This window comes from Motacilla alba, chromosome 2 (genome assembly GCF_015832195.1).
Source record: "Motacilla alba alba isolate MOTALB_02 chromosome 2, Motacilla_alba_V1.0_pri, whole genome shotgun sequence".
NCBI classification, from domain to species: Eukaryota; Metazoa; Chordata; class Aves; order Passeriformes; family Motacillidae; genus Motacilla; species Motacilla alba.
In genome coordinates, this window is record NC_052017.1 from 6,064,722 (window position 1) to 6,077,343 (window position 12,622).

Here is a 12,622-nt window from a genome sequence, read left to right on the forward strand (position 1 = left end):
CACATTTCAGCAGAAGAAACTGCAATTAAATCCTAGATATATCAGAGATCACCTCAACAATAGCTGCTATTCCACTGCACTGAGCACAAGAGGAACAAGCTTTTCTTACTACAGGAACTCATTACACTGTGAATATGCTGAATAAAAGAACAGACTCATTTAGGTTAGACACAGCCTTTCTTCTGCACACCATTCAAGCATTTCCACTGCAAGTCTGAAATAGGACAAAGCCTCTTCCGATACAACAGTCATTAGCAAGAAAGCAAGAGACCCAGACATAAAAGTCCTGTTTTCCAGGTAGGATGTTTGGAAAACCTCGTCCCTTACAGTTAGTGAGCTCCTAAAATAGCTGGATTACTGGGCAGTGAAACCAGGAACAGTGGTAGAAGATTTCACCAGACTGCAGAATAAGTTTTTCCTCACTGCTGGGAAACACTGAAAGGGACACTCCTTCTTACCAGATACGAGGGATTTTACAAGCCCTTGCAGAAATGCTCTCCCCAGTAAACATTTGTGAATGAGGGAACCACCTGAAAGGAAAACTGGGGATGAACTCACTTCCAAAAATTCAGTGTTTGTACAACACTCACCTTTGTTTTACCTAACACTGTGTTATGGAAACTGTAACTATGTCCATAAGTAACCAGTGGCTTCAGACTTGTCTTCCAGGACTGCCCCATAAGGCAAGAAGGGTGACTGCTGCTGTTGAAATATCTGACTTCATTTGCCTTGCAAAAAGATTCCTGTCCTTGACAAAGGGTTGTGAGAAAAGAGCTGTCACAGTTCCTGGTGCTAAAGGGTCAAAGCTGAGCAGAGAATCCTACTGAGCTGAAAAACAACTCAGCACCACTGCATTGTGACAAAATTCACTGAAAAGGCTCAAAGGTGGCAGAAGTAAGAAACAAAGCTATGGAACACCTTCAGATATGCCAGTACCAAGCAAGAGGATGATGCAAATCATTGTCCAGTAGCAAGGACAGCATTGGAAGACCTGCCAGAACTTCTGTGGTGTGGCTGCTATCAAAAGGCAGGATGATAAATGTTTCTCTGCTCCACTGGATAAGCCAGCATCAGCCACTTGCCTGAAAAACCCCTAATGTAACCCCAGGAAATGTCTATTTTATCAGATCACAACAGAAAGGAAGAAGCTCCTTCTTACAATCTTAGGCACAGAGCTCTCATAAAAGCAGTACCAGACCCAGCAGATCCCTGACATTTTTATCATCTCTGATTCCTGATGGATGGATGCTCTAAGGTGATGTAGAACATTCATCATTTTCACTCTAGGTAAGTTGACAAATTCCCAGCTTATTTTTATTCTCAACTATTTTTAAGGAGTACAAAACTAGAGAGGACAAATGCCTTCAAAAATACACATGCAGACCACAGTATCAAACCCAAATCTTTCAAGCAGTCCCTGAGAAACAACCACCCTTCCTAGCATAACAAAGTGCAAAGTTTGACATATAGTTCAAAGGCATTTACAAGAGGAAGACATCCAGTCTTAGCAAACTTGGTAAGACTAGCTGAAGAACTAAAGGAGAAGGTTGGATTTCCACACCAATACACTCAACATGTTTTAAGTACCAAAGCATGGAAGGGCTTCTCAATGGCTTCTCCTTGCAAAGGGGGAGAAGTTTTATAATTTCAAAGGGAAACAGCATTATCTCTATCTCCACAACATGAGCAAATGTGGCAAAGTCACCAGACACGGACTTTGTTCTCACTGTTAAGAACACGAAGATGGAAGAAAAAGTTACTCTGAGAATTCCTTCTTAAGAGGCCAAACACTCTCATTTCAATAGTTCTTACCAAGCAGGGAGACACACAGGTCTCTGTTTAAACAGGAAAACCATCAGGGCTCTGCTGCAACCTTTGTACAGCATAAAACCTGGGCAACCCACACTTTATTCCCTTGGTTCAAGTGTGTTTATGAGCCAAGGCTCCTGAATGAGGCAACAGTTTCTAGCCAAACATAAACAGGACTGTGTTTCTTTAAGTAGCATGGCAAGTTCTCTGGCTGCCCAAATCTTAGCAGGTCTCCAAGAGAGGAAAAAGAAAAAAAAAACCTTCTGCAGGTAAAGCTGATGGTCTTGCTCCATAAGACAGGTGTGTAACACATCTCCCCTGCTACTCCCTCACATCACCAGGATTTCAGGCAGTGCTTCCTCTGCACAAGGCTGCCACCTGAACAAAGCCCATGAAGTATTCTTTGGGAACACGTTATGAACGTATTACTAAATTGAAAATACAACTTTGCCACAGAGCTCTTTGGACAGCCTTCCTCTTCCTTGCATGACCTTCAAAGGACTTCTTCCTATGAGCTAAGTTGGAAAGCTCCTGCATTCATCCCCAGATTCCACAATTACCATCCTGACAATACAAAAGCAGTACAAGCTAAACAAATATTCTCCAAGTCCATCATGCACTATCACTTTGAAGCGATTCACATTGGGAAGCATATTTAACTCACAATTCCTTTTTTTCCCCCTTCAAATAAAGTTGTGATGCCAAATCCAGACATCTTTTCAAGTCATAGAGAACTACAGTCCTGTAAAGGAGGTATTTTGAAAAGTTTAAAATCTCTCTTCTGATGCATTTATATAATTCATTGTTTTCACAAACTGATTTGTCTGGGGAGACTAAATCAGTATGAAGAACACAACCAACCATCCCAGCATTGTGACTGCTGCATTCAAACTAATTTTCCAATTATTTTTTTCTTTGGTCTATGAATTTGTTAAAAGCACTTCCTCCTCAAAAGACTATGCTGTCAAACAAGGAGACTACTTAAGGACAATAAAGACTTTTGTCTAGGGCAAGGGACAAGCACTCTTGGCCCATATCAAGTAGAATTTCCTCCTTTACCTTACCAAGGAGATTGGAGAAACATTGGACAAACCTGTTATTAACTGGGCAGCTACACTTGCTTCAACATCTGAAAACCCCCAACCAATAAACATTCACAATCAGGTCCTCTAGCTTAGGTTGAATTTTTGAAAGCTTGTATGAAACCAGATCAAAATTCATTTAACTTTTGCAGGTGATGGAAAGGGAGCACTCCTGGGTAGATCATGCATTTCTTATCAGCATAGCTGAGTAAAATATAGGATGTGATGGTTTAATACCCTTAAGGGCCAAGCCAAACCCCAGAAGTAACAGGTAGGGTCTTATCTTCAAGTTAAAACAATGCACATATTCTAGATTTCTCCCCTGGGAGCAGGTGCCACGTCCACATGCAGAATTCCTCCCTACACCACATGCCCATGGAAAGGTCCCAGTCCAGCCAAAGGCACCAAACCAAGTCCTGCACTGATGTTCTGTACCAGTGTGCCCAAACTGGAGCTTTCAGCTGCCAGATTTCACACCACAATGGGCCAAGAGGGAACATCAAACCAAGTCCTGCACTGATGCTCTGTACCAGTGTGCCCAAACGGGAATTTTCTGCTGCCAGATTTCACACCACAATGGGCCAAGAGGGAACACCAGATAAATCTGACAGGCAGAGCCAGGGGGATCAGCTGCATGGGGAAGGGCACAGAAATTCCTTCATTGATTAAAATCTTATCCAAAAAGTGGTGATGGGGCCGAGAAGGCAGGAAGAATTATATGTAACTTTCACTCAGCCAAGCACAAATACCTCACCTACAACCTGTGTAGACGTTTCTGTTTAAGAGACACTATCATTCCTCCAATATCCACAAATGAGTGCTTCCTATTGATTTTGAGAGCTGCAGGATTTAAAATCCCATGCTTGTACACCAGCAATAGGAGAAGCTCTGAAAAAACACAACAGTCTTCCCATATTATGCTCCTGATTCCAGCCTGATCTCAATGAAGGGAGCTTTTATGTGGCTGCTCCACTGCCTCAGCCCACATGCTGGTTAGAAGCTAAATTAGATGATTCTCTTAGTTCTGTGGGCAGGGTAAGCAAGGAGGGGTATTCACAGTCCTCAGAAATGCAGACAGCAGCAGCTTCATCAGGGAGAAACCTCAAAGGCAGCTAAGGAACAGTCAGTCAGTCCCTTTGTAAGGCTGTGTGACAGCAGACCCAGAGTCTGCTGTGTGGTTCTGGGAGCAAACCATCCTGGAACATTATTCCTGGAAGCCTGATTTCTCTCATTACCGTGGAGAGAGGCAACACCCCAGTCAAGAATGACCTGGAGAGAATCAGAATAATAAATCCATTTACTGAATAGAGTCAGCCCAAGGAAGAGAAATATAAATCCTCTTCCATTCTTCTAGTGTTGAATCCACTGCATGCTCTGTAGAAGTTACAAGGTATATTTACTGCCAGCTTGTCAAATTACTAAAGAAGTTTCCAGAACATTGTAAAAAATATTTTTTTTTAGTTATGTGGTAGAAAATTATTTGAGCTCTTTACTAAAGTGACAGGTTCTGACAAAAGCCTACACTGGTGATAACAACACCTGGTTCATTAACAACTGAGGTAATTTCATTAAACAGAGAGGTTAAATAATTTAACCAAGTCATGCAAAGATTTCTTCTGCATACAGAAGGAAATAAAAAGAAAGAGTCTCTAGGATTCTGGAAGCTTATTCTGATGACTGTTTCCACATAAACATGTGGAATTTTTATTAGTTTACGAAGAAGCGCTGGACAAATGCTTTAAAAACAGTTTCAAGGTCATGGTGAGCAAAAACTACATATGTTTTATTACTAAAACCCAAATTTACTTGTAACAGGTAAGAACACGATTTAGTCAAAGATTAGATAGAGCTTTTGACCCAAAGAGAGCTTATTGTAACTCCACAAGACACAGCCACTACATTTGCTAGCAGATCATTCTTGGGACTACAGATTGCTGCTTGAAACAAAGCAGAGAAGTCCCCATCTAACACTCACCTTCTACACTCCTCTTCAAGGGTTAATTGCTCTGTGCTAGAAAACAAGCTAATCCTCCTCATCTTTGTGTAGTCTGGGCAAAGCCACAACAAATTAATACATTTCTTTCAAGGTCAGACAAAAATCTGGCCTTAAGAAAGCTTTTGGAGTTAAGCTCCAGAGATTGCTGTAAGCTAGGTAAGAGGCATTTCCTTAAAAAATGCTAATACAGTTCAGGATGGGGTGGGGGGGATGCATTGGCCTCTAGAAAAACCAGATGCATGCAGCAACAAGGAAAAATTGAAATCACATTAGATTATGTTAGACAAAGTAACCTGGCAGACAGAATGCCAACAAAGTGTTAAATTTCATTCATCTTTTAGTTAATACAGGAACTGTTTTGTCTACTATCAAAGGAAAAGATCAGATTGCTGTGTCACTGTGTGTACCTGACACAGGTCAAAACCAACAAAAAGAAAGGAAAGGCAGCCCTGGGTGTCCCCTCCTTCCCCCAGATCATCTACACACCAAATGACTGTGCTCACATGCTGTGCTGAAGACACAAGCTGGTTACCAATAAATCTGAATCCAGCTCAGTGATCTCCTGAAGCCTATCAAAAAGACAATCCATTTATATTTAGCATAACTGGATTGAAGAAGAACAGTCTTAGAGCAGCCCTTCAAGGGCAACCTTGAAGGGTTTATTCTCCTGTTTACGTCTCAGGAGATGTTCAAAAGATGAGAAAGTTTATCCACTGTGAGCTGTACACTGTTGCAACTTGCCCAACTTCCCCATCATCCACAGAGTCAAATTTCCAGCCTTCACAGGAAAGCTCATAACATCTAATTGTCTCCTGACTCCCTTCCTGGTCAGATCAGACTTGATGAAACTGCTTTCATGTGTGCCAAGCAAAGACAGTATCTTCCCTGGGAAAAGCCAAAGGCAGCAGCTTGGCACAAACAAGGAGCACTCGTGGGTCACAGGCAGGGAAAGGCACAGCCACGAAGCTCAATATTATTCCATAAATATTTATGAAGAGCAAATAAGTATTAATAAACTGAAAAGGTGAAAGAACAGTCCACTGTCAGCCTAAATCAAGAAAGCTGTGGCAGCAAGCATTTGCCCAGGCAACATCTGCCACTTCCAGGGCTCAGCATGGGCCAGGCACTGCTCCAGGCAGGCAGAGCAGAGGCAGATCCTGTTTTGGGGAAGCTCCAGGTGAAACCTCACTGAGGCAAACGGAGCTGTGCTAGCTGGCCTCAGCACACTGCATTGATTTAGTGTGGATGGGGGTGCCAAGGGGCACGCTGTCCCGCTGAAGCACAGCTCTCCCGCACCACAGGAGCTGATGGAGAGGTGCAAGAGGCACAGCCCAGCCGTGACAGCCACGTGCAGGTGACAGGAGACACACCACGCTGTGCTCTGCCCGCTCCAGCACAGAGCTGAGCCAGCCCAGGGAGCTGCTGGAACCAAGCTGCCCACACCTGACTGACACACAGCAGGGCTGAGGAGGCTCTCAGCCCTTTCCTGCTCCTCATCAGCTGCTATTTCTGCTATTTAAAGGCTTCCTTCTATTTCCAGTGGAAGGGCACCTCACCATCCCCTCTCTTAGGGCTGAAACAAGATTCCCTTTGAAATTTCATACTAATTCCCTCACAGACACTGAGACTAAATATTTACTTTTGTGAATCAGTGTTGCTTCAGTGGTATGACTGGTGCCCTGTTATATAAGGGTATCATCTCCAATTTTCCCACAACTAACAACAGGTTTAGAATACCTCCCAAAGTATCTCAGGAATAATTTTCCAGGGTAGGAACATGTGATGTGTGCTTTGATCACTGACCAGCAGAGGGAGACGGGATACTGCTGCCAAACAAAAACCCAAAATCTGGAATCTTTCAAAGGATGCCATGAGAACACAACCCAGCCCCATTTTTTCTTCTTCCTCCACTGATGATTACTAACTTATATTAAGGGAGGCAAGAAGTGAACTCCCAAATTGTGTGTTTTCTTTCTAATATTATTAAAAACCTGAATTTAAATAACTGGAGAACATTTTCAAAGCATCAGGTTTTTTTGGTTTGGTTTTTTTTTTTTTTTTTGGTGGGTGTTTTGTGTTTCTTTGTTTTTATATTAGGTGAAACACTGATGTGGGTAGGAAAGAAACAGAGCCAGGAAAGACAAAAATCCATTTGAGAGGATTCATGGACACTGTTTCACAGCTGTGTTTTCAAAGTATGAACTGATACAAAGTCCTGAGGTACTGGACAACAAGAAATTTATACATTAAAAATTTAAATGCAAGGAACAGTTTAGAAGTTTGATTTGACCACCCTTATTGGGCTAATTCTCCATCGTGTACTTATTCTGCTATTTTAGACCAATAAAAAAAAGCTGTTTGTGCACCAGCCACACCAATCAAACTGAATGATCATCATGTGTTTTGAAGACACTGATGGTGGCACATGAACACAGGGTGCCAGGTACAGAACTAAACAGAAATACTGAACAGAAGTATTTAGAAGACCTCCTAACAGTGTAGGCCAGGTAAGATCTCCCTTTTTTGTGTTTTCTTCAATAATTCTGCAAACCTGCTAAGTTGGAAGATGCGAGTGGATTAAATGTAATAATGCAAAGTCAAAAAAAAATGCAGTTTAGAGGGGAAAAAAAAGCTCCTCACCAGCAATACAAACTCAAGATTTGGTCTATATTTATTGTACATAGACTCTGAATGAACAACTCCAGACTTTCCTTCTACCACCACTGCTCTCAAATACCTGGAGAAGGAGACTGAGAATATGACTCCACGATCACAGACTTTGTTCTCCTCTAGCTGTAATCCACCACAATCCCCAGGGGTGCCAAATCAGACAGGGATTTTGGTGAAGCGCTGGTGGGAGCTCTTCCATCACCAGTAAGTTACCTGTTCTCCTTTAAGGTGAAAACTCCCAAGGCTCACTCACTCACTGAGTTTCCCCAGGTGTCACCTCACGCTGGCTCACCCCCTGGAGAGGAAACTCTCACTTCTTGACATTAATAGCATTTTCTCAGCACAGCTCCAGCAATGAAAATTGGTATCTGGCATGATGCCTTCATCAAGAGAACTGGAGACTCCAAAAGAAATCAGTGGCCTGCCCCAATAGGCTTAAGATTAACTGGTAAATGGAATGAAGAACAATCATCTCTCCAACTGCAACAGTGAGCAGGCTCAGGCCTTTGACCCAGGTGAGCACTGACAGTGCAGGTTGTGGGTCATGCACACTGCAGAAGCCAACTCCCAGCATAGTGTGAGGAAAAAATATCTTCTGGAATGAAAAGGAGGCCAAAAGTCTTTGAGAAAAGCCGAGAGAGTGACAGTGAACCCCACCATCCTAAATCTGATTTTTTAGGTTAAAGATGTCTACATTTTTTACTCAAGAGCTGACAGTCATCCCCTCTTTCAGGCAGAAGCAAGGAAACACTGCAGAACTTTCCCCCCTGTAAGGTGGTGAAAAATTCAATGTAGATTTTCCACCTTTCAGATCATAGCACTCAATCCAGCACTATATACAATTATCTGATACACAAGATGGTTCTGGGAATGTTTTGGGACTGAGTATCTGTTACATAGCTGCCTCTGACTGTGGAAAACTGAGTCTGAGTAGTACATTCCAGACCAAAATTACTAAGTGGGCTTAGTTAAGTCAGAATTTGAGCATCTTTACAAGGAAAAACACACTGAAACAGCAAAAAACCAAAGCAAGCAAAAAAATACCAACTGCAAAATCCAGGAAACAAAGAAAGCCACAGCTTTCTACCACACTGCAGAACAGCTTAGTCTGTTTCTATAGCAGGCAGCTAATGCCTTCTTTTGGCAAACAAACTCTTCAGACAGAGCCAAGAGTCTAGCAGATGATTTACTGATTAAATGCAAAATGAGAAGCTGAAAACAAAAATTTTCTGGAGAATGCAATAATTTGCATAATTAAGCCATCCATTTGAGTCCTAAACTGTCTTATCAGTATAGCAGGAACAGCCTCACAGCACCTGGGCACTCCTTAGCTGTGGCACAAGGATCTTACACCAAATGTCTTTATGAAGATTCAGGTAACCATGAAGAAGCCAATATAAATTTGGGCTCATCTGAAATCTTTGTTTTTAGATAGAGATTTCAACTGCAAACCAGATTACATCCCCCCGCTTTCTGTTCTGCTAGGATGTCTTCCCCCAACTCCTCCTCTGGCATTAACATGAAAGACACGGTAGAAACAATATAGCTTTGTACAGTCAAAGCACAGCACGATGGCAGTGCTTCCCTTCAAGAGATCAAATTTCATTTAACACTCAGGAAACACTCGTTTAAAAATAAAAATGAACTGCAAGCAAAGGCAGACCGAAAGGAGAATACTCACTTGTAGCGTAGTGTCGAAAACAACAAGCTTAGAGCTTGTTGGAACAATGTCATAACACTTGTGTGACCTCATGAATCGCACATAAATGTCACTTTCCGATTCTTCAAGTGCTGCAAGTAAAAACATTGCGTTGTTTTATTTAGGTAACCTTTAAAAAAAGAGTAGTAAAAAAACATGCCCAACCAACTGAACACGTTGCACAGAAGGACAACCCTAAAGCGAAACTCGAATTCACACTTTGAGATCTGGACAGACAGTCACAGGTTTGCACTTGGCATTTCAGACTCATCTTTCCTTTCAGATTAAACGCAACAAAGACAAAATGCATTGTTCTTCTTTGATGAGAAAGGACTTCCATGCTGAAGAGTTACACTCTTAAAAATCCTCTTTTTTTTTTTTTCCCCCCCTAACAGCAACCTTCTGGCACATGCATCTCAACACTCTTATATACAGAGGAAGACAGTTTGAAACTTAAGTAGTGTTGGGCTTCACTGACTCAAGCTCCTTAAATTAGTATTTCTTGAACCTTTACCACTACCTGTTTCACTTTTCACACAGCAATTTTCTATTTCCTAAAGAGGCAGCAGGCAAGTTCTGTAATCAGCTCCATTCTCTTCAGGCTGCACAGAGCATCACAACTCCAACACTTTGTTTATAAAACCAGGATCCACGTGGCTGGAATGGTTTTAGTGCTGCATGTCTGTAGCAAGGACATCCATATTACCTTAAATTTCCTTTGCATTTGTTCACACGCATCTGCATACAACCCTCAGATCTGCTCAGGTACATTATTTTTTTTTTCTTTTTTAAGCAGTTTGGCTCTCCATTCTTTCCTTTTAGAAGCAGGTACCTAGAACTTGGTCAAGGATAATCCCGACACCAGAAAAGTACCCATTAGACCCTGTAATAATTCCACAGAACCTTGAACATACACTACACTTTTGAAGAGCACAATAAAAAAGACAACAAATTAAAAAAAAAACCAACCTTGAAATACCTATTGACCATTAAAGAACTTCACAGTAGGGAGTTAAAACCTCAAAATCCTCATTTGCTATATTTGCTCAAAAATCAGTTATCTTGCTCTGGATAAACTATTTGTCATTTCCACCAAATGGCTCAGCACAGCCTTTTTAGTCCAAATTTACAGAAGCAAAGCTGGATTTCCCCTGCAAGTGGCTGCTCCAGGATCCAGCAGCTTCTACACACTGAGCAAGTAATTCATTTCCTATTCCCACTACTCTTAAAATAAATAAATAACTACATGAATAATCAATAAGTCTGGTCTTTAGAAAGTTATGGTTGCTTCTGCAATCCTAAGTGCAGTCCCAAGAGCCCTTATTTACTTCAATCTCAAGTTCGTAAACAATTAAGATACTACAGGTAGAAAAAAGCATAGGAACACCTCAAATTCCACCAGAAAAGTGGAATCACCATCCCTGGATATGTAAAAAAATTGTGTGGATGTGGCACTTGGAGACATGGGATGGTGAACATGGTGTTACAGTTGGACTTGATGATCTTAAGAGGTTTTTTCCAACCTAAATGATTCTATAAACCACAAAACAACCAGCTGAAAAAAATGAACACACTCAGAGCCCATCATGGCTCCACAGAGTCCTGCCAACTCACTGCCAATTTTTAAATGTATCAGGGTAAGCACAATAACTGTGAGCCAGGACAATTCAATCAGGGGAGGCTGCTCATGGCAGCCACAACCAGGAACTCTTAACAGCACAGTGAAGGTGTGCCCATAAACCCTCCTCTCACTCACCACACATTCCCACCCCCCAAACACAACTTCACCTGGACCTCAACAATCCCCACCCAGATGCAAGAGAATGGTTAAACATTATCACATCACACCTTGTGCTGTCTTCCAGCTCAGGGGAGCCACCACAAAGGGACTGCTTCCCTTTAATTTTAACTGGAAAGTGACAATTAAAAATATTCAGAAGCATGAGATAGCCGTCTGTGAGCACTGTTAACATCCTTGTAAATAGCTAGGAAACTCTAGCAGGATCTGGACAAGGATCAAATTGTCCAGCTGGAACTGAGGTTTATTTCTACAGAAGATCCTTATACCATAAGTAAGTAGAATGCCCCACTTTATTAGTTACTAACTAAACAAGCACAACATCAGCAGCACTGATGTAACTCTCATGTCCTACACAACTCCATCAAGTGCCTGTTGGAAAGGGTATTTCAGATCTTCTAACACCTTCAGCTACCTGGGAACGCTCAACAGCTGCCACAGCCCAATTCTTTGTACAGGTATTGTGGATTATATATATATTATGTACATACACAGCTGTTCAGTGGAGAAAAAGGCCTCCCAAACCCAAGGCTCAGCACATCTCAGGGATGCACTCACACCCATCTTTCCTGCACAGGGCATAATTCTCCCTACAGTTTCTTTCCCCTTCCTCTGCTTTGGGTTGTAACCAAGCACCACTGTGCTGCAAATGTAAGTGATCAAATCAGAACACCCTCATCTCCATGAGGCTATTTCTACTTTATCACCTGCTTAGTTTCTTGTTCCAGTCTTACTTGCTTTCCCAATAGCTGCCCATTCATTCTGAAGCCTCTGCAGCACCTGCCAAGCAGTACTTCCTTTGGATGGAGATAGACAGATCCCTCCTGGCCTGACTTACAACCTCCTCGGTCTCTGCACAGCATCTCTGATCTGCACCTGAGATCACCTGCCCAGCATGCAGGAGATGTGAGCACAGAACTACCTCCAGCCAAACCTCAGCTCTCTCTAGCTCGTCCTCTGCAAATCAGCTGGCTCACAGAGCAGATTCCCAGCAGCAGGCATCTGAATCTAGAGCAGGATCAGGGAGGAAAGAATCCACTAATAAGTAGCTGAATGTGTATTTTTTGTGGGGTGCACACTGATGCAAGCTTTTCTCCTGAAGATTCATCTGGAAGTTATTTTGCAAGTGGACATTGGCCATGTGCACCCCTCTCCTCAAGACATATGTGAAGGTAAAAATATCCAAACTCCCAGTGCTGTTTTTTGTGATTTTTAATAGAAAAGAAAGAGAAGTCATCTGGAAGGTTACAAATAAACCCTGTCAGACAGTTTAACAACTGAAGTTGAGCACCTTGTCATACAGACTTTTACAGAGTAAATTCCCTGCATTGGCATTTTATTTGCTCCTACTGTTAGAGATCCTTCAAAAGAGTAGAAAATCAATCTATTTGTATTTTTGCCACTCTGCTCCTCAGTCTTATTCACCAAAACTATTTTTACTTTCTTCCTTTCTCCCACCCTTCACTACAAAATGAGATGGGCTTTTGTTTTTTATTTCAGCCAGTAGACGTTATTTACAAACCCATCATAGCTCTTGTTTTTGTCTTTTTTTTTGGACAGATTAATTA

General features: G+C 41.9%; 1 protein-coding gene across 8 annotated transcripts in view; it reads right to left on the reverse strand.

Moving 5' to 3' along the window:
• The window catches only part of PRKAG2 (protein kinase AMP-activated non-catalytic subunit gamma 2), a 215,363-nt gene that overhangs the window by 19,875 nt on the left and 182,866 nt on the right, over positions 1-12,622 (reverse strand). For all 8 annotated transcript variants that reach the window (XM_038128909.1, XM_038128911.1, XM_038128910.1 and 5 more), the window contains one exon: positions 9,239-9,348. In XM_038128909.1, coding sequence (XP_037984837.1) covers positions 9,239-9,348 — 110 coding nt within the window. The remainder of the gene's footprint in view (positions 1-9,238; positions 9,349-12,622) is intronic.